The sequence below is a fragment of the Salarias fasciatus genome, chromosome 10, assembly GCF_902148845.1.
Source record: "Salarias fasciatus chromosome 10, fSalaFa1.1, whole genome shotgun sequence".
In the NCBI taxonomy this organism is placed as follows: Eukaryota; Metazoa; Chordata; class Actinopteri; order Blenniiformes; family Blenniidae; genus Salarias; species Salarias fasciatus.
Genome location: NC_043754.1, coordinates 4,281,251 through 4,304,073, shown reverse-complemented (window position 1 = coordinate 4,304,073; position 22,823 = coordinate 4,281,251). Strand labels below are relative to the sequence as shown.

Genomic DNA, 22,823 nt, shown 5'->3' with positions numbered 1-22,823 from the left:
TTCTCTGTTTGGATTCGGCGCGTCTCCGCGCCTACATTTCCCAGAATGCACCGCGCGCGGCTCTTTCCGGTCCTGCGCCGTTTCTGGAGCGGATTGGATCCCGGAGTCAGGACTGGATAAATGACGGGTCTTTTGCTGAAAAGGTAACGCGTTTCCCCGCTAACCGCCTCGCGTTGGCCCCGGGACGGACCCCCGGCGCGGCAGCGGGGCTGCAGCCGGGCTGTCCGGTGCGCTCCGGGCGGCCTCCCGCCGCCTCCGCCGCGCTCCGCCGGCCGCCGAGAAGCATCGACTCCGGTTTGAGGGTTTGCGTCTCCGGTCCATCCGCCATGCCGACTGTTCTTTGTTACAGTGTGGCGGAGACGAGCCGCTCAGATCGGAGTTAAAACCCGGACAGAGTTTGGGAGCGACTCAAATCCCGGATCCCGTCTCTGAGCCGGACTGCCTGGCGCTTTACACCAAGAACCGCGCGCAGCTCCGGTTGTTTGTGTGGCTGCAGCGTTGAAAACACACACACATATACACACTCACTGTGTGTGTGTAGGTGTGTGTGCTTAAGAAGTTCAGTCACACTCTTCGTTATCGGTGTAAATGATGTTGTTTCACAATGACACAAACTGCCTGTGTGTTTGTAGGTGGAAATAATGGCTGAACACACACCAGATGAGTTCATCTGTGAGTATGGATCTGTGTGTGTGTTTGTGTGTGTGTTCCAACCTGGGAGCACAGTGTGGTGACAGCTCTGACATGTGTGTGACAGGGTGCGAGGACTGTGGTCAGTACCATGACACCGAGTGTCCGGAGCTCGGCCCTCTGGTGACCGTCCAGGACTCGTTCGTCCTCAGCCGGGCCCGGTGAGTGAGCCGACGGACCGGGCCGTCCAGGTGGTCTCACCTTCACCCATCCATCCATCCATCCATCCATTCACCAATCAGCATCCTGGGTCATTGGGTGGCCTGTCCATCACAAGAAAAAGCCTAAAACTCATTTTCCCACATAAAAAAAATTAACACTACAATGAGGGCCGCGGCATTACTTGACACAGTTTGCTCAATAACATTATTTCCTGATAAAAAAGAGTTTCATCATCATTATTTAAAGTGAAAGCACATCCTTTTACATCTATTCAGTCAGCAACGTTGCCACAACGATGTCTGTTTACATGGAGACAGCAGAAATGATGAAAACAGTGCAGTTATCATGTTGGACCACTAGTGGGTGCTGTTTGTTTTTGTCATGAAAGGCATGTCTGCATGCACATGCATGTAAGTGTGTTGTTTTGAAGCAGGGTGTAAAATCTAAGGAAAATGTAGATCACATTTTTCTTTTTTTAAATAGCTTAAGTGTATTTCTTGTAAAACTTTCCTGTTAATTTCTTTAAAATTGTGAAAATTATAACCCAATAAAAAGAGGTGAATCAAATCAAAGCTGAAACTGAATGTCTGGGTTCTCTGGTGGTTTTAAAAGTGATTCTTCCGATTGTTCTCAGTCACGTTTTTAAAAGATTTCCTGTGTTGACTGTTTCGTTGTCTCTTCCTGGACCAGCTCGTCTCTCCCCAACAGCCTGGAGATCAGGGAGGTGGCCGGCGGCGGGGAGGGGGTGTTCGTCCTGCGCCGGCTGGTCAAGAGGACTCGCTTCGGCCCGTTTGAGGGGAGGAGAGTCGCCCGGCTGGAGAAGGAGGGAGCGTTCCCGTTAAAGGTGGGGAAGACGCTCCGCCGTGTCGGGGACGTGTTCGATTCCCCCCTGTGACCCCGCCTCCCGCCTCCCGGGCAGATCTTCCAGAAGGACGGCGTGGTTCTGTGTCTGGACTCCAGCAGCGAGGAGGACTGTAACTGGATGATGCTGGTGCGGCCCGCCTCCGACCACCAGCACCAGAACCTGACGGCGTACCAGCAGGACGACGACGTGTACTTCAACACCTCGCAGGTATCAGCCGCCGCCGCCGCCGCCGCCGCCGCCGCCGCCGCCGCTGCTCCCTCTCGCCCCACGCCTCACGCGTTTCCTCTGCCGCCCGCTCTCCAGGACGTGCTGCCGGGCGCCGAGCTCAGGGTCTGGTATGGAGCCTTCTACGCCAAGAAGATGGAGAAGCCGGTGCTGAGGCCGCTGCTGCAGCCGCCGCTGCCTCCACCAGGTGAGATCAGAGGGAAGGATGTGAAACGATGTTCTCTCTTTCTCTTTCTCTCTTTTTCTTTCTTCCCTCCAGTCTTTTCTGATTATGAGCTGCTTCTGTTTGTCCTAAAATGTTGAGTTTTTCCTGTTTGCAGAGGCGCCGGAGAAAACTGGAGTCCTCGTTCACTCGGCGGCTGAAGATAACGCAGGTGGGATCTCCTCTCACACACACACACACACACACACACACACACACACATGGTCCACTCTTCCTTCAGTGACTGTCATCCTTTCCCGGTGAGCGCAGACGCCATGCTGGGTCGCCTCGGCGAGATCAAGGCGGTGGCGGAGCTGCCGGTGGACTCGCTGCTGCCCCTGGAGGAGAGCCTGGGAGGCCCCGTGGAGGAAGAGGAGGAGGAAGACGAGGAAGAGGAGAAGCAAAGCCGCCCGCCGCAAGTCCAGCGCGCCCCCAAGAGGGGGCCCAGCCGGGGGAGGAGGGCGAAGGGACGGCGACCCGGCGGTGCTACAGCCGCCGCCAGCAAACACAAAGGTGAGAGGGGGGTTTCGCTGCAGGGATTCAAACCAGCAACCTTCTGTTTACATTTCTGACCTGCTCTCCTCTTCTGGTTCCGTTTCTGCTCTTCACCCGGGAGCCGACCTCTCAGTGACTCTGAGCTCCTGATGTGTGCAGATGTGAAGCCGTCAGAGGACAGCTCGGTGCCGGTGACCCCGGACGCCGCCGCAGTCACAGCGGGGAGCGGCGGTGGCGGCGGCGGCGGCGGCGGCCGGCTGAGCGCTCCGGACGGCGGCGGCGGCGTCCTGAAGAGACACAAATCCAGAGAGCACAAGAGGGTTTACCGCTGCTCCCTCTGCAGCAAGGTCTTCCAGAACAGCAGCAACCTCAACAGACACATCCGCTCCCACGGTGCGCACAACGCCGTGCACGTTCCTGTGTGTGTGTGCACGTGTGTGTGTTGCAGTGTGTTGTGTGCTTGTATCAAAATAGTGGTCTAATGGATTTACAGATATTTAGCTGTTCCATGTTGCGTGCAGGCAGTCTTCCAGCCATGTTGGGGTGTGCGTACACGTGTATACACACACACACTCCTTCATCAGGCAAGCATGTGATCATGGAATGTGTGTGTGGATGTGTGTGTGTGTGTCTCGCAGGTGACAAGCTGTTCAAGTGTGACGACTGTGACAAGCTGTTCAGCCGCAAGGAGAGTCTGAAGCAGCACATCTCCTACAAGCACAGCAAGACGGCGGTGAGTGAGGCCGCAGCTTCAGTCAGCTCGCCTCTGACCTCCGACCTCTGACCCCTCCTCATGTCCCCGCAGCCCGACCAGGAGTACAAATACAAATGTAACACGTGTGAGAAATCCTTCCGCCTGGAAAATGCCTTAAAGTTCCACAACTGCCGCACAGGTTTGGAGAAGATCACTTCAGGTTTTTGTTTTTCAAATCCTCCTTTCTGAGACGTGCCTGATCTGTCCGTCCGTCCGTCCGTCCTTTCTTCCTTCTTCTCCTCCCCGCAGACGACAAGACGTTCCAGTGTGACATCTGCTCGCGCTTCTTCTCCACCAACAGCAACCTGTCCAAGCACAAGAAGAAGCACGGCGAGAAGCTCTACTCCTGCGAGATCTGCAACAAGATGTTCTACCGCAAGGACGTCATGCAGGAGCACCACCGGAGGCACGGCGTGGGTGAGGCCGCGCACGCACGCACACGCACGAACACACACACACACACACACACACATATACACACACACACGCTCAGTCTTGTATTTCTATCCTTGTGGGGACCGTCCATTGACTCCCATTCATGTCTAGCCCCTAACCCTGACCCTTACCCTAACCCTAACCCACACCACAACAAAGCCTAACCCTAAAGAAATGTTTTTGCACTTTTACTTTTTTCAGTAACAACAACATGGTCAAGAAAACACTGTTTCTCCTACTTAGGACCGGAAAAAGGTCCCCACAAGGCACGTCGTTCCACGTTTTGCTATCCTTGTGGGGACATTTGGCCCCGACAAGGATAGAAATACAAGAACACACACACACACACACACACACACACACACACACACACCAGGAACGTGATGCTGAAGTGAGGAAACGGTTTGTGTCTGCAGGACCGAAGCACATGAAGAAAGAGGAGCTGGAGGCCAACGGAGAGGAAGGCACCAAGTACAGGAAGGAGCCGTCGCCGTGTCCCATCTGTGGCAAGGTCAGCGCCGCACACGACGCCTTCTGATTGGCTGATTCTCTCCAATCAGGTCGATACTGACCGCATTGTTAAAAAAAAAAAAAAAAAAAAAAAATCCCTAAATCAACTTGTTTGTAGTTTAATCTGGATTCTGACATATTTTGTCTCGGTATTTTTTTTTTTCATTTCTGAGTTAAAATAAAGGAATAAAGTTTTGGTTAAACTCCAGTTAATAACAAATAAGTGAAAAAACCAGTGACTGTAGGTGAATGGAGGCAGCTGCAGACGGGAAAATCAGACTTTCTGAGGGCAGAACAGATTTTCGTTTGCTCAGATTAAGTTTTTTCCTGTGCTCAAAGTTTCACACTGCGAGCTCAGGAGAGTGGCGCAGATATAATTCTCTGTGTGTGTGTGTGTGTGTGTGTGTGTGTGTGTGTGTGTTCAGGTGTTCTCCTGCAGGAGCAACATGAACAAGCACCTGCTGACTCACGGCGATAAGAAGTACACCTGCGAGATCTGCGGCCGCAAGTTCTTCCGAGTGGACGTGCTGCGGGATCACATCCACGTGCACTTCAAGGTCTCACACACACACACACACACACACACACACACACACACACACACACACACGGCGGTGGTTCAATTGTAAAGCAGCTTTTTGACAGATTTCCATTTTCTGTCAGGATCAGTTTAATAATTTTAATCTTAGTCGATGCAGATTCATCAAACTGGTTTTTCAAAAGTTTTCTAAATGTCTCTGTTTGAAGGTAAATGCTTTTTCTTTTTGCTTAGTGTTTAAAGGGACGTGTTTGCAGACAGTTTGTGACTGTGCAATTTTGTTGAATAGTTTGGCATCTTTTTTGAAAACGTGCTTTTAGTTTTAAAAAGTCATTTTTGTAGAAGAAGAAATCTCCCTTGTTACGTGTTAAATTGAATTTTTCTATGTATAATGAAGAGAACCAAAATAGTAAGTTTTTTGTGGTGATGTCTGCTTCTGGCAGGGGCTACATAACAAGAAACCAATTTTTTTTTTTTTGTCAATTCTTATATTTCACAAAGAAAATCCCATAAAAATCTAGCGTTGTTTTATAAAATATCCTGTAAAATCATATTTTCTTTCCTGCAAGATTCTGTATGGACCGGATGATTCCAGGACGAAGTGCCTTTTTATTACATTTTACCTAATGTTGTAATTGCTCTGTTCTTAATGCAATACATAATTCATTTAAAAACAAAGTATCAACCGAGACATGTTAATTCATCTTTTAAGTATTTTAAAATCTATTATAGTAGAATTATGGTTGCTGTGGAACAAAATTCCTGCTGATACCCTCACTTCTTTTAAATCAGGACTTAAAACACTATCATCCAAACAATACGTTTCATTTATTTTTAGGATCTGTATCATAAATCCTCACCTGATCCCTTTGCTGTCATGCTTTTCTTTTATTTCCTTGTAAAGCACCTTGTGTCTAAATGCTGCTGCAGAAATAAACTTGCGTTGTCTGTAAGTCTGCGTCGTCCTCCGCAGAGAATCTGTGGATTTTGGAGTGATTGTCTCACACTGTGTCGGTTGCAGGACATCGCCTTGATGGACGAGCAGGAGAGAGAAGACTTCATCAGGAAGATCGGCATCTCGCCCGGCGACAGCGACGACAGCGACGAGGACGAGGAGGACGACGACCCCGAGCGCCACAAGTACAACTGCAAGAAGTGCCAGGTAATCCTGCGCCGGGAAGACGCTCGGACGGAGTCTCCGGCCGGAAGCTTCAGCCGCGCCCTGCCGCCTTCTGCCCGCAGCTGTCCTTCGCCAAGGGGAGGGAGTACCTGAAGCACATCACGGAGCAGCACAAGGAGCGCGGCTACGGCTGCGGCATCTGCAACCGCCGCTTCGCGCTGAAGGCCACGTACAACGCCCACCTGGTGATCCACAGGGAGCAGCTGCCCGACCCGGCCGTGCAGAAGTAGGAGCCTCCGACCCCGCCGTGACCCCCACCTGCAAAAATTCTGCGGCGTGTCACGTCGCTCGCGTTACAAATGTGACACGCCGCAGAATTTTTGACACGATTTAGACATGAAGAGCTTTGTTTTACTGTTTTCTGAAATGAAGCTATCACTGCCTCGAATATATAAGCATGTGCAATCTGTATATCAGAATTGTGTTTACATGCACGTTGTGCACATTCAAGATAAAAAAAAGAAGTGTTTGGGTCTGATTCAGATGGCTCAGAATTAAAGAAGTTAGCACTGACATTTTAGTCTTTTTTTCCATTTGAAAGATCGAATCTCAGGTTCTAAAAACATTTTTTTTGTATTTATTGCAAATTCTATTGTTATAGTACTAACAATCTACATTATCAGATGTTTACTTTGTGTAGAGTGGACAGTTACTTTATTGATACAAACCTGTGAAAAGTGAGGCGGTGAAGGTGAGACGTCTCACTCCACCTGATTTCATAAAACCTGGAGCGGTTTCCAACCTGCGGCTCCGTCCTGCAGGTACATCCACCCCTGTGAGATCTGCGGCCGCATCTTCAACAGCATCGGGAACCTGGAGCGTCACAAGATCATCCACACGGGTGAGCCCCCGGCCCATGAGGTCAAAAGGTCACGGAGATGAAGCCTGGTTTGATTCTCTCGTTTTGAGGATGAACAAATAATCTAAATGATTTCCTCATTTAAAAAATGGAGAATATGTCTTGAACTCTGAACCCTTCAGGCTCCATTTCGTTCCAGGATGTGAAAACTGTAAAAGTGTGTGTGTCGTGAACCGAATCTGCTCCGTTCAGGCGTGAAGAGCCACGGCTGCGACAAGTGCGGCAAGTCGTTCGCCAGGAAGGACATGCTGAAGGAGCACCTCAGGGTTCACGACGACAACCGCGACTACCTCTGCGCAGAGTGCGGGAAAGGTCGGCCCGCCGCTCCCTCGCTTGTCTTGGTGCGTGTGTGTGTGTTCGTGTGCGTGACCCGCTGCGTGTCTCCTGCGCAGGCATGAAGACCAAACACGCTCTGCGGCACCACATGAAGCTGCACAAGGGCATCAAGGAGTACGAGTGCAAGGAGTGCAACCGCAAGTTCGCCCAGAAGGTCAACATGCTGAAACACTACAAGAGACACACGGGTGAGGCAGGCGCCGCGCGCTCGCGCGTGTGTGTGTGTGTGTGTCCGGAGCGTGAACGCCGTACCTGACAGACGTGTCGCCGTGTGCAGGGATCAAAGACTTCATGTGCGAGCTGTGCGGGAAGACGTTCAGCGAGAGGACGACGCTGGAGACGCACAAACTCATCCACACAGGCAGGCGGCGCCGCTCATCTCCTCACCCACAGTTCAGCTGTTTTACCAAGAGTTTCGGCAAACCTGTGTGTGTGTGTGTGTGTGTGTGTGTGTGTGTGTGTGCACAGTGGGGAAGACGTGGACGTGCGCCACCTGCGATAAGAAGTACCTGACGGAGTACATGCTGCAGAAGCACGTGCACCTGACCCACGAGAAGGTGGAGGCGCAGTCCTGCCACCTGTGCGGCACCAAAGTGTCGACGCGCGCCTCCATGAACCGCCACCTGCGGCGCAAACACCCCGAGGTGAGGCGAGCCGGCTGGACCCCGCCCCCCCCCTCCCAGTCCGCCGTGTCTCACGGCCGCTGTTCTCCTCCCCGCCTGCAGGTGGTGGCGGTGAGAATCAGCGACTTCGACGATCTTCAGGAGAATTCCACAATCAACGACTCGTCGATCAGCATCGTGCAGGTAGAGATCCGCAACCTTCAGGACCACCAGAGGCCTTTCATGTTGTATTTCTGAAGTTCCGGTCACAGTTCAGGATGTTGAACATTTAATTTCACTTCGAGGTGGTTTTCTACCTGACTTTACTGATTTCACTCTTTTGCAGCAGTTTTTTGAGACAGTTTTAACTCTTTAGCTGTTTTTAAGCAGATCTGCATGTTGTCCCTTTTTTTTATTTTACAAATTCTCATTTAGAATCATCTGAATCTGGATCATTTTTAGTTTTTTTTTTAACCCATTTTGTAATTTTTTCCCCTAATTTTTGTGGCTTTAGAACTTTTGGTGCATTTCCCTTCTTATTTTAAGCCCTTTCAGTGAACCGTCGTTTTGAAAATGTCTCTGGTTTGTAAGCCGATCTGCTCCCCGTCCCGCCGCAGCCCACCCTGACCCTGGAGAAAGACGGCCTGGCGCCGGAGCGGCCCCCCCGGCCGGCCCGCCACTCCAAGAAGAGGCAGCGGGCGGCGGCCGAGCCGGAGCTCTCCGAGTCGGACGAGTACGCCGAGTTCGGCGAGCCGCGGCACGAGACCATGACGGAGTTCAACACGGTGATCATCGGCGACGAGACGGAGACCAGCTCGGCCGTGCAGAGCATCCAGCAGGTAGAGCGGCGCCGAACCGCCGCCGCTTGAGCTTCTCTCCCAGGCGACTGACCCTCCCGCGTGCTGCGTTCCAGGTGGTGGTCCTCACCGACCCCGGCGCCGCCGCCGCCGCCGCCCCCTCCCCCAGCAGCTCGGTGGGGCTGACCAACATCACGGTGACGCCCATCAGCAGCCACGCCCCCGCCCAGTTCACCAGCCTGCAGCCGGTGGCGGTGGGCCACCTGACGGCGGGCGACCGGCCGCTCACGCTGGACAACTCCATCCTCACCGTCACCTTCGACGCCGTCAGCGGCTCCGCCATGCTGCACAACCGGCCCGCCGAGCTGGTGCCCGAGACGGTGGGGCCCGCCGGCAGCGGCGGCGGCGGGGGGGCGGCGCCGCAGTCCGTGGCGCACTTCATCAACCTCACCACGCTGGTCAACCCCGTCGGCCACCAGCTGGACGCCCCCACGCTGGCCTGGAGGCCCGTGGCGGGGGCTGAGGGCGTCCCGGCGGCGGCGCCGGTGCCGGAGGCCGGGCCGGGGGAGGTGCCGGACGTCCAGGGGCAGCCGGGGCGGGGCGGCCAGAGCCAGGCGGCGCCGCAGGGCGGCTCCACGCAGCAGATGTTCAGCTACTGAAGGCCGGCGGAGGCGCCGGTCGCCTCCCGCCGCCGTTTCACCGGAGGATGGACTTTATGAGACTCTGACCGCCGCCACCCCGCTGCCTCTCCAGACACTCATCTCCAGTTCTTTCTTTTTAAATCGCCACTAGTAGCTGTTACGACTGAGAGCGCGGCGGGATCGGTGACCCCGCCCCCCTCCCCCCCGACCCCCCTGACCCCCTTGACCTGGGAAACCAAAGCGACTCCTCTCAGATGCCTTACAGCCCGACTGACCCCGCATGGCGTCTCCCTCCGACCTGCTGCTCTCACACCGGGGGGGACCACGGATGAAATCTTATTTTTAAATGCTGTAATTATTGTTTAACCTCTCTGGAAAGAAAAGTGGAAGCTTTTTTTTTTTTTTGTACTGTTATTTTTAAAGAAAATGAAACTTAAAAAGTTTTTCCCTCGTCTGTTTTTTTTTTTCATCGATTCTGTGATCATTTCCACTCAATACGTCAAATCTCAGTAAGTCATTTAAAACAGGCCAGATTAATTCAAAATAAAGGCAAAAACGAACAAGTGTGATCCCAAAAAGAGAGAATAGATCATTTGCAGTTATGTTTCCACTTCCACGTCTGTAGATTTAGAACATAATAAAAATACAATATTTTAAGCATCTCTGGCCCAAAACGTGCCGTCTCCAAAGATTAATGGGGTAGGATTTTTTTCTAAAAGTCAGTATTTATGACACACAACTACTAACTTTGTGTTTTCATTAGAAGTGGTGAATATTTACCAGAGGCGGAGACGCAGTGTTGGTTTAAAGTCTCAAAATTGATGAATGAGCTGAGAACAGACTGAAGAACTGGATCTGCGGCTCCTGAGGGGATTGACCTTTGACCCTGGGCGGCTGCGTGTGGTGAGAGGAGCCTGATGTTATTTTAATGCGTCCTGTCACCAGGTGTGACGGGATGGTTTTATTCATTCACGTTCCAGCCGGGCTGCTTTAATCCCATTAACTGGGTTAGATTAATGTTAGTCACACGCTCACTTTTCAGACGGGATCGATTGCTTCTAATATCACGGTGGATTCAGGTTATATCCGGGATGTCAAACATAAGGAGTGGGAGTCCAAAACTGGCCCGCAAGAATCTCCAGTCCAGCCCGACAAATCAACAAGAAAGTTATAAAAATGAGAACAAATTTCACTGAATTCTGCACCGGAAGCTTCATTAAAACTGGATTTATTTTGAGATTCTATTAATTTTAGCTGCTATTTGTGAAAATGTAGATATTTTAGTTTAGATTTGCAGATTATTCTGGCGCTAATTGACCAGTGTGTCTAGAATCTTTGGTTTGTGGTCGGAGGCGGTGACAGAAGGAAACCTGCCTCTCCGTCACAATGGGGACAATGCAGGGCCTGAACCAGTATTTCCAGGCCCCGGGGGGCCGACTCTCCTTCAGCACAGCCGATGAACGGCGTCTTATCAAAGCTCCTGATCAGCCATTCATTGTGATCGGGACGGGGAGACGCCCGTGTGTGTGTGTTACATCCTGCACCGTGTGACCCACAAGCAGAAGCAAACACACAGGAGAAGGTTCAGCGGGAGGTGAAGGCGGAATTCTTCGGGCTTTCTACTTCAGCTACGTGGAAATCAGCTGTTTAATGTTTAATTAAGTTCAAACACAGCTGCTGCAGAGCGAGGAGGGACGAAGCCCCGCAGAGCAAACATGAACTTCACATCCAGCCGCTGCTTTTCCAGAGTTCAACCTTTAGATCGGCTGCAGCCTCGAGGCCGGTTCACTGTTCAACACTCACATCGCTGTTAAAACAACGATTCTAGGAATAAATGTCTTTTTTCACTGCACACTGTACATGTTAAAGTGTGTTGGAGACTGGAGAGACGAGACTCAAACTTCCTGCTTCGCATCCTCGCCCACTAGATGGAGATAAAGCCGTGACGACGTCCTGCAGAGCGCCGCTCCTGCCCCCTCCGGGTCCAGACCGGGTGGGGGGGGGGGGGGGGGGGGGGGGGGGTCTTCTGAAGCCCTCCTCTTCCTGGAGGGTTTGTTTATAATCATGTTAACACGTCTGATTGTCCTGAGCTGATGGTTATCAGGCTTTCTGATGAGTTTCATCGTCTCTAATCAGTAAGACAATCACAGACTTCCTCCACGCGGCTGCAGTGTTTTTCGAGGGACGTCTGATGGGGGCAAACCGAGCGTCCAGAAGTGGAACAGAGCCGAGAACTTCAGCACATAGCTGAGCTGCCGTCAGGCCGAGACTCACTGATCCACATTCTGCTGTAATGAGCCGCCGCCTGCCTTGCTTCCTGAGTGGTTTTCAACACCATCCGCCCTGCATTCACACTCCCGATCAGTTCTGAACCGGCTCATCGATGAGGATGTCCAGAGAGCTGATCTGACCTCCAGATCCTGATCAACCCCCCTCCCCACGGCGTCTGCAGAGCTGCAGCCTGAACACAAACACGCGGCGCTCTGTTGCCTCAACAGCTTCGCACCCGGTCCTTCCAGTTCCCTCATTAACTCCAGAGAAGCGGGCGGAGGTGATATCATGCCTTAAGACGGGGGTAAACACACCAGAACGTCGGCAGCAGGCTGACGAACACAGGAATCGAACTTATTTTCATTTGAAACTGTGAAACGATGCTGTAGGAAAACAGAACTGAACTTTCTATTTAGCTGCAACAGATCTAGGAATGAGCACATCCGCACATCAGGCCCACATCCCATAATGTCTTCTTAACATGGTGTAGTGGTTAGTGCTCTCACCTCACAGCCAGGGGTCCCTGGTTCGAGTTCAGGAGGAAATTAAGAAAAGGATGGATAGAGACGTTCATACAGTGCTGAGAGATACAGATTAAAAATATTAAAAGCAGAGCTGATGTGAGAAGAAGAGAAGCGTGTTTTTTTTTCTCAATTGCTGAAAATAAACTCACAGCTCTGCTGCTCTGTTTTGACAGTCACTGTGATTAATTGTCTCAATCTGAATGGTGATTTGACAGAAACGCCTCTCATTGTCAGACCTGCAGCTGTGTTGTTTGGACGCCGACCAGCTAGATGACTCAGGTGTCAGGAACTTCTTTTCTTTTTAATTAGTAGTGATTAAAGATGCTTTCATCATTACAAAGGTCAGCAAGCCTCTGACTGTCTTTGCAGCCATCTGCAAGAGAATTAGTTCATGTCAATGTTTTAATTTGATTTGATTTCATTTATTTTTAATTATTTCAATTCAATTTAATTCATTTTTGATTAATTTATGCTTTTACTTAGCAGACATACTATAGTGCAACTCGCCTCCAGCCATTTTCTACCTTTTTTCACTCAATGAAAATGTGTCTTTATAAATGTGATATTTTATTTCTTTTTTAATTTTCCATTTACATTTGAATTTAATCATTCTGTGATTAAGTCTCATGTTCAGAGAGGTTATAGTCTATTCATTTATTCTTTGCTCATTTGTTTTTTAAATCTTACATTTTCTTAAAAAGCTTAAATCATTTATTTTTTCATCTCTGCAGCCTGAGGAACTCCTGCAGACGAGCATCGTCTCTTATCTTCCTTATCAGCCTGAGACACGGTAACACACACTGCGTCTTACAGGAATCCACATTATGACATCCGCATGTGAGGTTTTAAACCGGAGCCGATGACCTGTGACCTCCACGTCACTGCTGCTTTATGATTGTGGGGGATGAATCATTTACCCATGAGGGCCAGATTTGAGACATGATGAGGATCTCTGGATAAAACCTCTGAAACACTGACACACAGAAGTGTGTATCGAGTTGTATCAACTGTCTGCAGTCACTTTTATTAAAAAGTTGAGATTTAATTCTTTGCCTGAAAGCAGAATAAAGGTGGTTGGTAATAGAGCAGGTTAAAAACTTGCTGTATCCAGAACACAATGTTCTGGGCTCTTCTGGACGGATGTGTGTGTCCACACACACCGGGTCAGTGTCGCATAACCCGCCGATTGTTCTCCGTGTTCTGCTGCCTGCAGGCGGCTGTGTTGTGTAACGTGCTGCAGAGGGACGAAGGTGTGTTTATTAAACGGCACATTCCTCGCTCCGGCGACTCGGCTGCTTTACACAAACTCTTCTCTCTTTCAGTTTTTCCCGGCAGGAAGCTCCGGAGCGCCTGTGGTGTTAGAGTGGTGGTTTGAGCAGCAGCAGGAGCAGCAGCAGGGCCGGTCCTCAGGCCTCCTCGTCACCTGAGCTCAGGGAGGAGCCTCGCTCAGGGGAGGCTCAGGGAGGAGCCTCGCTCAGCATAGGCAGAGGGGGAAAAACAAGGAAGCGCTCACAGCCAGGCAGGCCGGCGTGTTGGTCAGAGTGAACAGTCTGTCCCTCTCCCTCATAGATTTTACCTTGGAGACGATCAGAGAAGAGGAGCTCACCCCTGGTGGGAACCGCGGCTCGGCTATGGACGTCCCGGATTCTCCACACGGGAATATGGGGCTCCTACGGACCTTTGACTCCTCTGAGTTTGGCAGCTGGGAAAAAATCGGCTCAGGTGGATTTGGACAAGTCTACAAAGTCCGGCACCGACAGTGGAAAACATGGCTGGCGATCAAGTGCCCCCCCTGCCTCCGCATGGACGAGAAGTAAGTCCCAGCTGCTCGGGGTTATCTCTGCTGATCCGTTTCCCTCCTTTTTTGAAATCTCTGACCTTTCACGTGCGATCGGGGCACGAGTGTTGGCCCGGCAGACGCTCCGGGCTCCGGCTGTGAGCGAGTGAACGTCAGGTAAAGCGTGAGTCACTGTGTGCCAGTCTGGGCCGCAGCAAACAGGCCATGTCTGGGTGTTTCAGTGAGGGCATGGCTCACGGCGTTCAGGGTCAAAGCTGACACACACACCCACACACACGCACACACACATGAAGGCATCACAGCTGATTTAGTGACCACAGAGGCTCTTTTTAACCCTTCAGGCGATTTCTTCCCGTCTGGTGAAGACATGTCAGCTTTCAAAAATACATCCATTACATCCTTTCAGTCTTATTTAGGCTGCAAAAAGCACATTATGGAGTAGAATAGTAGGACTTATAAGTGCTAAGGCAATTTATTGGCAAAATTCAGTCAGTAATTTATCGCATTTTGTAGAAATGTGTTTATCGCACACTCTCTCTCTCACTTATATGGATTTAAGTCTTAAAAACTGAGAGAAAACGGCCTTAAAACAACTCCAAGTATCTCAGTGAGTCTCCATAAAGGGTTAAATATAAAAGAAATGAACATTTGAGAGAAGAGTCTATTCCTGAAGGGTGAAACCTGCAATTTTGGTTTATGGATCCACTTATAGATCACAACAAAAGCTGCTGGAGACTTTATCTGTCTCATTTAATGCCTTTATAAATGCCATGGTTCGTGTAAATTGTTGATGCACGCACTTTGGTGCTTTATTAAACGATTTATTGGAGGTTGCAGTTATCTGTTTTCCAAACAAGCCTGTGATTTCTACCTGTGTCTATCAGGAAAGCATGTTGGATTTTTTTGGAATGCACGTGTGAATGTGTGCTGAACTGTGCTGCTTTGTGGATTATTGGTACAAGATGAACCAGAATGAGGCACCGGGGGAAGATTCACTCTTTCATATTCAGTCTGTGAAGCACACAACAGAATGCGACTGCATGCAGTTATTTTCCAAGCCTGAGAAGAATGTAGCAGATCTATTATCTGGTCATGGTCACCGGATCATTTCAAACGGGAACATTAAACACCACCATCTTCCCCCCCCCCCGAACTTAAAGGAGCCGCTGAACCTGAACCGGTGATGTTATCGGCTCCAAACATCTGCAGGGTACATAAACAGTGGTTTGCCTGCAGCCTGCACTGACCCGTTCATAAGAAGCAGCAGCAGCAGCAGGGACTCAAAGGCGCCTTTGTTTGGCTGCCGCTGTGTGGCACAGACAATGCAGGAAGCTGCAGAACCGGTCCTGTCGGGCCGCATTGTGAGGAGCCGCGGAGCGCTCTGGATTAGACCCAGGCTTCAGTAAACAAGCGCTCGCCCGTCCTCCTGTGTCATGTTTGATCATTCCTGCCCCGGAAGATTGTTTTTAGGGGATTTGGGGGGGGCCTGTATCACCTGTTCCTCACCAGAAAGGACAGTTACAGTAACCTGAGACAAGAGGAACAGGAGACTGAAATGCTGCAACATTTCAGTTTGTTTTATTGATTGCAGGGCAGCAGGATTCGGCTCATTTAGCTCAGTCCTCCTCTCTCTCCTGTCCTCATTAAGGGGGAAGCAGGCGCTGAGGTCTGGACTGACCTGCATGCTTGTGTTTGAGGTATGTCATCAGCGGCGGCGGCGAGCTGATAAAGACTGAGCAACAGAGTTTTTCAAGTCTTTTAAGCCTCCCTGAGCTGGAATGTCTTGAACTGTTGCACACTTACCATCCTGTAGCCTACATATTCTGGATGAACGCTGCTGAGTTCAGTACAGCCTGGGGTCACGCCCTCCTGATAGACATTCAGGGATATATCTGTCATGTTGTAAATGTGCTGGAATTTCAAAAAGCTGAACCAGACATGGCGGGAGAATGAACAGCGCATGATCTCATAATGATGAAGTTAATGTTTGATTGGCGTGCCGGTTGGAGGGACGGCTGAACGGCATACCACCAGGAATCAAAGGTTAAAATATGCACCATAAAAAAACACCTATCCTTTTGAAATTGCCCCGTCATGGTTGCACAAGGAGATGGAACTTGAGGGTAATTGTTTCTGTAATGCAGGGAGCGCTCGGAGCTGCTGGAGGAGGCCAAGAAGATGGAGGCGGCCAAGTTCCGGTACATCCTGCCGGTGTACGGGATCTGCGACGACCCCCAGGGCCTGGTGATGGAGTACATGGAGACGGGGTCGCTGGAGACGCTGCTGGCCACCGAGCCGCTGCCCTGGGAGCTCCGCTTCCGCATCATCCACGAGACGGCGGTGGGCATGAACTTCCTGCACTGCATGAGCCCGCCGCTGCTCCACCTGGACCTGAAGCCGGCCAACATCCTGCTGGACGCCCACTACCACGTCAAGGTGGGCGCTCAACCCCGGCTCCACGGAATCAGAATATATCAAACCCCAAACTGAGCCAGTCTGGAAGAACGAGTAGAAAGGCCCTGAGTTGATGTTATTTTTTTGTTTTGATCTCATTTGCGGAGGAATGTGTGTGGCGTGGCGCTTCGCTGCTCCCATTCATCCATTTTTAAATGACAGGCGCCTTCAGCCCGGGTCCCGCCTCTGAGCCGCACTGCCAGGGGTGGGAACCGTCGCTTCTGGAGTTTAATACCTGGATGTAAACACCTCAGTGGGGCCTGTCCTGACAGGATCCATTCAGCTCCCATTAAACCTCCCCGTGTGTGTGAGTGTATGAGTGTGTGTGTGTGTGTGAGTGGGCGTGCAGGGCCTCTCCTCTCCTGCAGGCTGGGACTTGGCTGCCTCTGCCCTCACTGGGTGCACATAATAAGAAGTCAGCAGGCAGTTAGTCATCGCCGCCGTGACGGTTCATGAGAGACAGAGTGGGGATAGTGGGGGTGGAGGGGGGGTCCGTTATCTGAGGGTCTCATCTGGTCTCCATCTTCTGCCTCAGATATCCGATTTCGGCCTGGCCCGCTGGAACGGCCTGTCACGGGCCGACGACATCAGCAGAGACGGGTTCTGCGGTACGATCGCCTACCTGCCGCCCGAGAGCATCATCGAGAAGGACCGGGTGTCGGACACCAAGCACGACGTGTACAGGTGGGGGTCGGGGGGGTCAGCTTCTGCTTATCTGCTTTTCTGCAGTCTTTTAGTGTGGATTGATCAACGATAAGAACTACAGCTGTGGAAAAACACCAGTCCACATCCACTTCTTTATAATCTGATTTTGACTTCATTGAGTTGATCATTTTGTCTCTTTTCCAGTTTCTCCATCGTCATCTGGGGGATTCTCACGCAGAAGAAACCCTACCAAGGTGAGTCCTGTCAAGAGGTCAAAGTTCAAAGTTTGTTTTGTTCCACTGAAAGGGAACGGTCGTCATGATGGTTGTCAGTCTTGGTGATGAGTCACTGATTTCTCAAATACTCCTCACAAATACATCTTCACTTCCTTTCAGTACTTTTCCAGACAAAAGCAACTTTCTGCTCTCAGTTTTTCTGATTTGGCAGATCAGGGTTTGACAAGGCTTATCAGATTAGATGAAATGACCCATCAAAACCAAACACTGAGGGTCAGAAGTTGAAGGAGCAGTGCTGTGGTTAAAATTCTTCCCTGAGGTGACAGGAAGTCACTTGGTGAGTTTGATCTGTAGCAATTTGTTTGAAACGTTCTTACTGTTTCCAGTGAAGCCTGCGGAGCCTTAAAGAAAGAAATTCTGTTCCGGTGTGAAAAGTCCTGAAAATGACGAGGAAAATGTTTCTAAAACTTAAACGCCGATCCGGAACAAATCCCCAAAAACTTGCCAGGATCACACGCCTTCTTAACATGGCTCATTAATCTCTCCAAAAACTTTCCACCTATTTTTAACATCCTACTTGGCACAAAAAGAGCTCTGAGAATTTCCCGTAAACACAATGGTTACACCTTTCTAGGTGTGTGTGTTTGTGTCCCTGTGTGTGTGTGTGTGTGTGTGTTTACTCTGTGAATTCCTGAGCAGGCAGGTGGACAGGGCCAGACTGGCAAGCACAGACTACTTTCTTTATTTTTCCACGGGGAGGTTTTTTTTTTTTTCCCAGGCGTATCAGGTTGAGGACCGGAGCCTGGATCGGGTTCTTCCATGTCGGTTCCGCCTCTGCTGATCCAGATATAATTAAAAAGTGAGGCGGGCCGGCGACCATCCCTGCGCCGGCGAGGGGTATTACGGCCACAATAGGAGGTGAAGCGGCGGTGATTAAGGCCTCGACTTGTTTGTTCTGAATCATTGACTGGGCTGATCCCACAGTCAGATTAAACAAAAAGAGGCCAGAGCAGGACGGAGGGAGCTTCTCCCTGTTTGCTCCCATGGGAAATAACAGCGTGCACTCCCAGACCTCACCCACACAGGAAGGTGCCGATAAAGCTGGGACTATCTATGAAGGCGGTGGCGCCCGTCTCCACAGCTGTCCTGATGTACGCTGCAACATGTGGAAAGATGCTTTCACTGTGAAAATAAACCACTCTTCTATTTATTTTTTGCCATCAGGAGACAAGAACATCCTGCAGATCATGGTGAAGGTGGTGAAAGGAGTGCGCCCGGACCTGGCAGCAGTGCCGCGCTGCCGACCGTCAGCCTGCGCCGGCTTCCTCAGCCTCATGCAGCGCTGCTGGGCCACCAAGCCCGAAGCCAGACCCAGCTTCCAGGGTAAGTCCGCTTTTTATTTAGGCTCCGACCACAAAACCCCAGAGGTAAACATACGGACCGCTGGAGCACTCTTTAATCGCTGAAACCTCACACGGAGCTGTGATCCTTCCAGATATCACATCGGAGGCCGAGGAGCTCTGCTCAAAACCTCAGGAGGAACCAAGAACGCCGACTCTGTCCACGTCAGAGCTGGAGCCCTCGTCACAGAGATCCCTCACAGATGAGCCGGTATGAGAGGCAGCTCTTTATGTTTTATACAGCTACGCTGAACCTGTCAGTCTCCCTCTCGGGATTACTGAAAGTCCCAGGAGAAAATGGTTTTTACTGCATAAATGGTGTAACTTTAGAAATAACTCCGACTCTGTCACCGTGAAAACGTGGGAAAAATTGAACTTTTCTGTCGTGCTGCTCCTGCTCATGCACACAGTTTTCCTTGCAGATGAACAATGTCATGTGAATATCATGACTCCCAGTCCAGATTCTCCTGGAGTTGGGAGTTTTAGAGTTGACAGTCGCCGTAATAACAGTCCAACTCAGCCGTCTGTCCATGCGAATGTCTGTCTTCTCCCATGGTTAATGTTTATAGCGTGTTGTTCTCTGCACGCATGTCTCTTTTGTTTTTCTCATGATTCATTTGAATACAATGTGGCATGACTTGGATGACTGATGAGATAGTTCACTTAAAAGATTAGATTGTCCTGTTCACTTTTACTGGAAATACCAAAAACAGTAAAAGTAGGTCAGTCAAAATCCGATTTAGCAACTTTTCGTCCTCAATGAATGATTTTTTTTTTTTGTTTTGTACTACATACATTTGGTAAAATTCACTGAACCACTAAAATTGTGACTCAGACACTGAATGTCTGTTTCCAGAACAGGTGTTTCCTTCTCAGTAGTTATCATGCCTTTAAAGTATGCAGACGATGACTGATTTTCTAGCTTCCTCATTAATGCGTAGCCACTGACATTGTTATGACTTTATAAGTCATTTGTTTGATTCGGAAAACCGTTGCATCGTGGGAGAGGAATGCTGACAGATGGCATTGTTTAACCTGTGGACAGCTCTGTCACTTCCGAGCCGCTTGTTGTGTACGTGACACCGAACAAACATCCAGCTTATGGGAACTGATTTGTGTGTGAGGATCGACGATAAGCTGAGTCAAACGTCTGAACGCATTCGAACATTTTAAGAAATTATCTTTATGTAAACATTCGGCTGGATTTGGATAAGAGCTCCAGTTACATGCCTGAGTGTGAATAAATAAGAATGTGCAGAATGTGGATGAGCTGCTCGTCCCGACGTACACACTCACCTGAGTCTTTGCCCCGCAGGTAAACGACGGTAAGCCCGTGCGTCCCAAGTCGGCCACGCTACCGGAAAAAGACTACACCCTATCGGAGCTGCTGAACCAGGTGGATTATGGGATCTCGAGGAGCTTCGATCGAGTGAAGGAGGATAGCTGCCCCAGCAAGGAGAACACCAGCAAAAGACTGTCGGGCATCTCCTCTGCAGACTCCGCCTTCTCCTCTCAAGACTCCATCACGCTGTCCTTCGAGAAGGAAAGCAACTGTGGTAAGAGCGGACTTAAGTCTTAGAAACTGTTACTAGAAATACTGGTCCTGATCATGGAAGCACCTAGAAATCCTGACATTTACTACTGGTAGTATAAAGTAGGTGGAATGTCTTGTTTTTACGTTGCACAGAATTAGCGGAGATCCAAAAGCGGAAGCTGTGTGAAGCCATCAGGACCAAAGACATCGCCAAGCTGATGAAGATTCTCCAGCCTCAGGACGTCGACCTCCTCCTGGACGGCGGGGGCAGCCTGCTCCACCACGCCGTCGCCATGGCCAACGAGGAGGCGGTCAAGTTCCTCCTGCTGAACAACGCCAATCCCAACCTGGCCAACTCCCGCGGCTCCTCGCCGCTCCACGTGGCCACGGAGAAGCACCTGAAGCCGCTGGTGGAGCTCCTGCTCGGCCGGCGCAGCACCAACGTCAACGCCAAAGACGAGGACCAGTACACGGCCCTGCACTGGGCGGCCCAGAACGGGGACGAGGCCATCACGCGGCTGCTGCTGGACCGGGGCGCAGCCATCAACGAGACCGACGGTCAGGGACGCACGCCGGCGCACGTGGCCTGCCAGCACGGCCAGGAGAACGTGATCCGGGTGCTCCTGAGCCGCGGGGTCGACGTTCGGATTAAAGGCAAGGACCACTGGACGGCGCTCCACTTCGCCGCCTGGCAGGGACACCTGGGGATCGTGAAGCTGCTGGTCAAGCAGGCCGGCGCCGACGTGGACGGCCAGACGACCGACGGCCGCACGCCTCTGCATCTGGCGTCCCAGAGGGGGCAGTATCGAGTGGCGCGGATTCTGATCGAGCTGGGGGCCGACGTCCACCTGACGTCGGCCGGGTCAAACACGCCGCTTCACGTGGCGGCGGAGACGGGACACACCAGCACCTCTCGCCTCCTGATCAAACACAAAGCGGATATCCAGGCGCAGAACGCCCAAGAACTCACGCCGCTCCACCTGGCCTCGCAGCGCGGCCACCTGGCCACCGTCAAGATGCTGATCGAGGAGGGGGCCGACCCCTACGAGTCCAACCGGGCTCTGCGCACGCCCTGCCACGTGGCGGCGGAGAACGGACACTGTGACGTCCTGAAAGAACTGCTGCTTCACTGTCCGGACGGAGCGTCCCTGCTGGACGGACAGGGCCTCAGCCCGTTACACCTGGCAGTGAAGGGCGGACACTCAAACGCCATTACCATGCTGCTGCCGCACGAGTGCCGGGACTCTCTCCCCGAGAGCCCAGCGCAGCAGGATGCCGGTAGCCTCCGGGAGGACGCCGGTCCCCTACAGGAGGATGCCGGTTCCCTCAGGGAGGACTCTGACATTGGGCCACTCCAGAGGAAAGTGGTAATCCTCAAACTGACAGAGCACAGGAACAAAGACGGCCCACAGCCCTGCAGCTCCCACTGCGCCTCAGCACAGTGCTAACCAGAGCAAAAGACACTGCCAGAAATGTAGCGAACTGTCTTCCATGTATATTGTTTTTTTTCTACTCTGCTGCCTCAAAGTTGGGTATGGGATAGTCATTCCAGTCTTCAAGGTTTTTGGACGCAATGGGCCAGGACCCTAACGACCAGATAAGCTTCGATGTAAATATGTACACTGTGAATCTGTAAATACAAAGTATAAATGCCGTTTCAATTGTAATGTTTACTTTTTTACTCGGAGACAATCAGTGATTATGATTAAGAATGCTGTGGGATCTTTTAAACAACACCACCATGCAGCTGATGTACCTGTAAGCTATATTTAAAAGAACACCAACCGGTCGTGAGCCTGCCAGACAAATGCAGTAGATCATTGCCTATAAACATTCAGTGTTCTGTACGTGTTACACATCAGTGCTGCATCATCCATTAAAACATCTGAAAACTATGCTCCGGCTTCAATTTGTTGCTTTTGATGATCATGGTATGTGACAAACCTTTTGCAAGGGAAGATACGACGTTCTAATCACATGACTGCAGCCTCACACTGAAGTCTGCAAACATGCTTTTCCCTGAAATCGTTATTTCCTTTCAATATTTGGACAATGGGACATGCCTTAAAGTTTAAAGAATTGCATCTTAGGCTCTGCTTACTTGATGTTTTCAAGTGAAAATGTGGAACTTTCTGTACATCTTCGGGGTTTGTTTACATGACAGCGTTGCTTGGCGCCATTGGAAAAGCAACTTTTTAAAATGTTCCACTCCCCCTTTCAGTGAGAAGTCACAAACACGTCTCTGAATGCTACTATTGTGCATTTGAATGTCTGTGAAATCCCTTTGTTACTGTTTATAGAGTATATTGGTTTCACCATAAAAATGACCAACTGCGCCAACTCGAAGTATGAAATGCTGAACTACATTGTTTTCGACATTTTTGCCATTTCCATGTAAACAGGCCTTTTTTTCAAAACTTTGCTCTGCAAACAGAAAAAGAAAAAAAAATCCTGAAAGAAAAGTGTAAAAACGATGCGTTTTAACTTCGAATGTCAAAGTTATGTCAGTTGTTTGACACTGAACCAAATCCTTGACGATCAAAATAATAAAAACAATACAAATTAATTCACAAAGTCCAATATGAGAAGATAGCACTGCTACACTCCTTATTTGGCTCAATTTCCTGCATTGGGGAGAACAGTTTAACTTTTATGATCAATTATCCCCCC

General features: G+C 50.6%; 2 protein-coding genes across 2 annotated transcripts; both read left to right on the top strand.

The window, feature by feature from the left end:
* The first annotated feature begins 81 nt into the window (after positions 1-81).
* prdm15 (PR domain containing 15) lies at positions 82-9,674 on the top strand. The gene is made up of 24 exons (XM_030101614.1): positions 82-143; positions 633-672; positions 758-851; positions 1,543-1,696; positions 1,772-1,924; positions 2,021-2,129; positions 2,263-2,316; positions 2,415-2,657; positions 2,799-3,032; positions 3,278-3,372; positions 3,445-3,532; positions 3,643-3,810; positions 4,245-4,339; positions 4,764-4,895; positions 5,898-6,038; positions 6,119-6,282; positions 6,818-6,897; positions 7,108-7,227; positions 7,308-7,439; positions 7,529-7,612; positions 7,720-7,895; positions 7,977-8,057; positions 8,471-8,692; positions 8,767-9,674. The coding sequence occupies exons 2-24, from the start codon at positions 642-644 to the stop codon at positions 9,307-9,309; spliced, it is 3,393 nt and encodes a 1,130-aa protein (XP_029957474.1). The 5' UTR covers positions 82-143; positions 633-641; the 3' UTR covers positions 9,310-9,674.
* A 3,908-nt stretch (positions 9,675-13,582) lies between these two features.
* On the top strand, positions 13,583-22,562 carry ripk4 (receptor-interacting serine-threonine kinase 4). The gene is made up of 8 exons (XM_030101617.1): positions 13,583-13,899; positions 16,029-16,320; positions 16,874-17,022; positions 17,188-17,237; positions 18,444-18,602; positions 18,715-18,830; positions 19,935-20,175; positions 20,307-22,562. The coding sequence occupies exons 1-8, from the start codon at positions 13,718-13,720 to the stop codon at positions 21,599-21,601; spliced, it is 2,484 nt and encodes an 827-aa protein (XP_029957477.1). The 5' UTR covers positions 13,583-13,717; the 3' UTR covers positions 21,602-22,562.
* Positions 22,563-22,823: the final 261 nt, after the last annotated feature.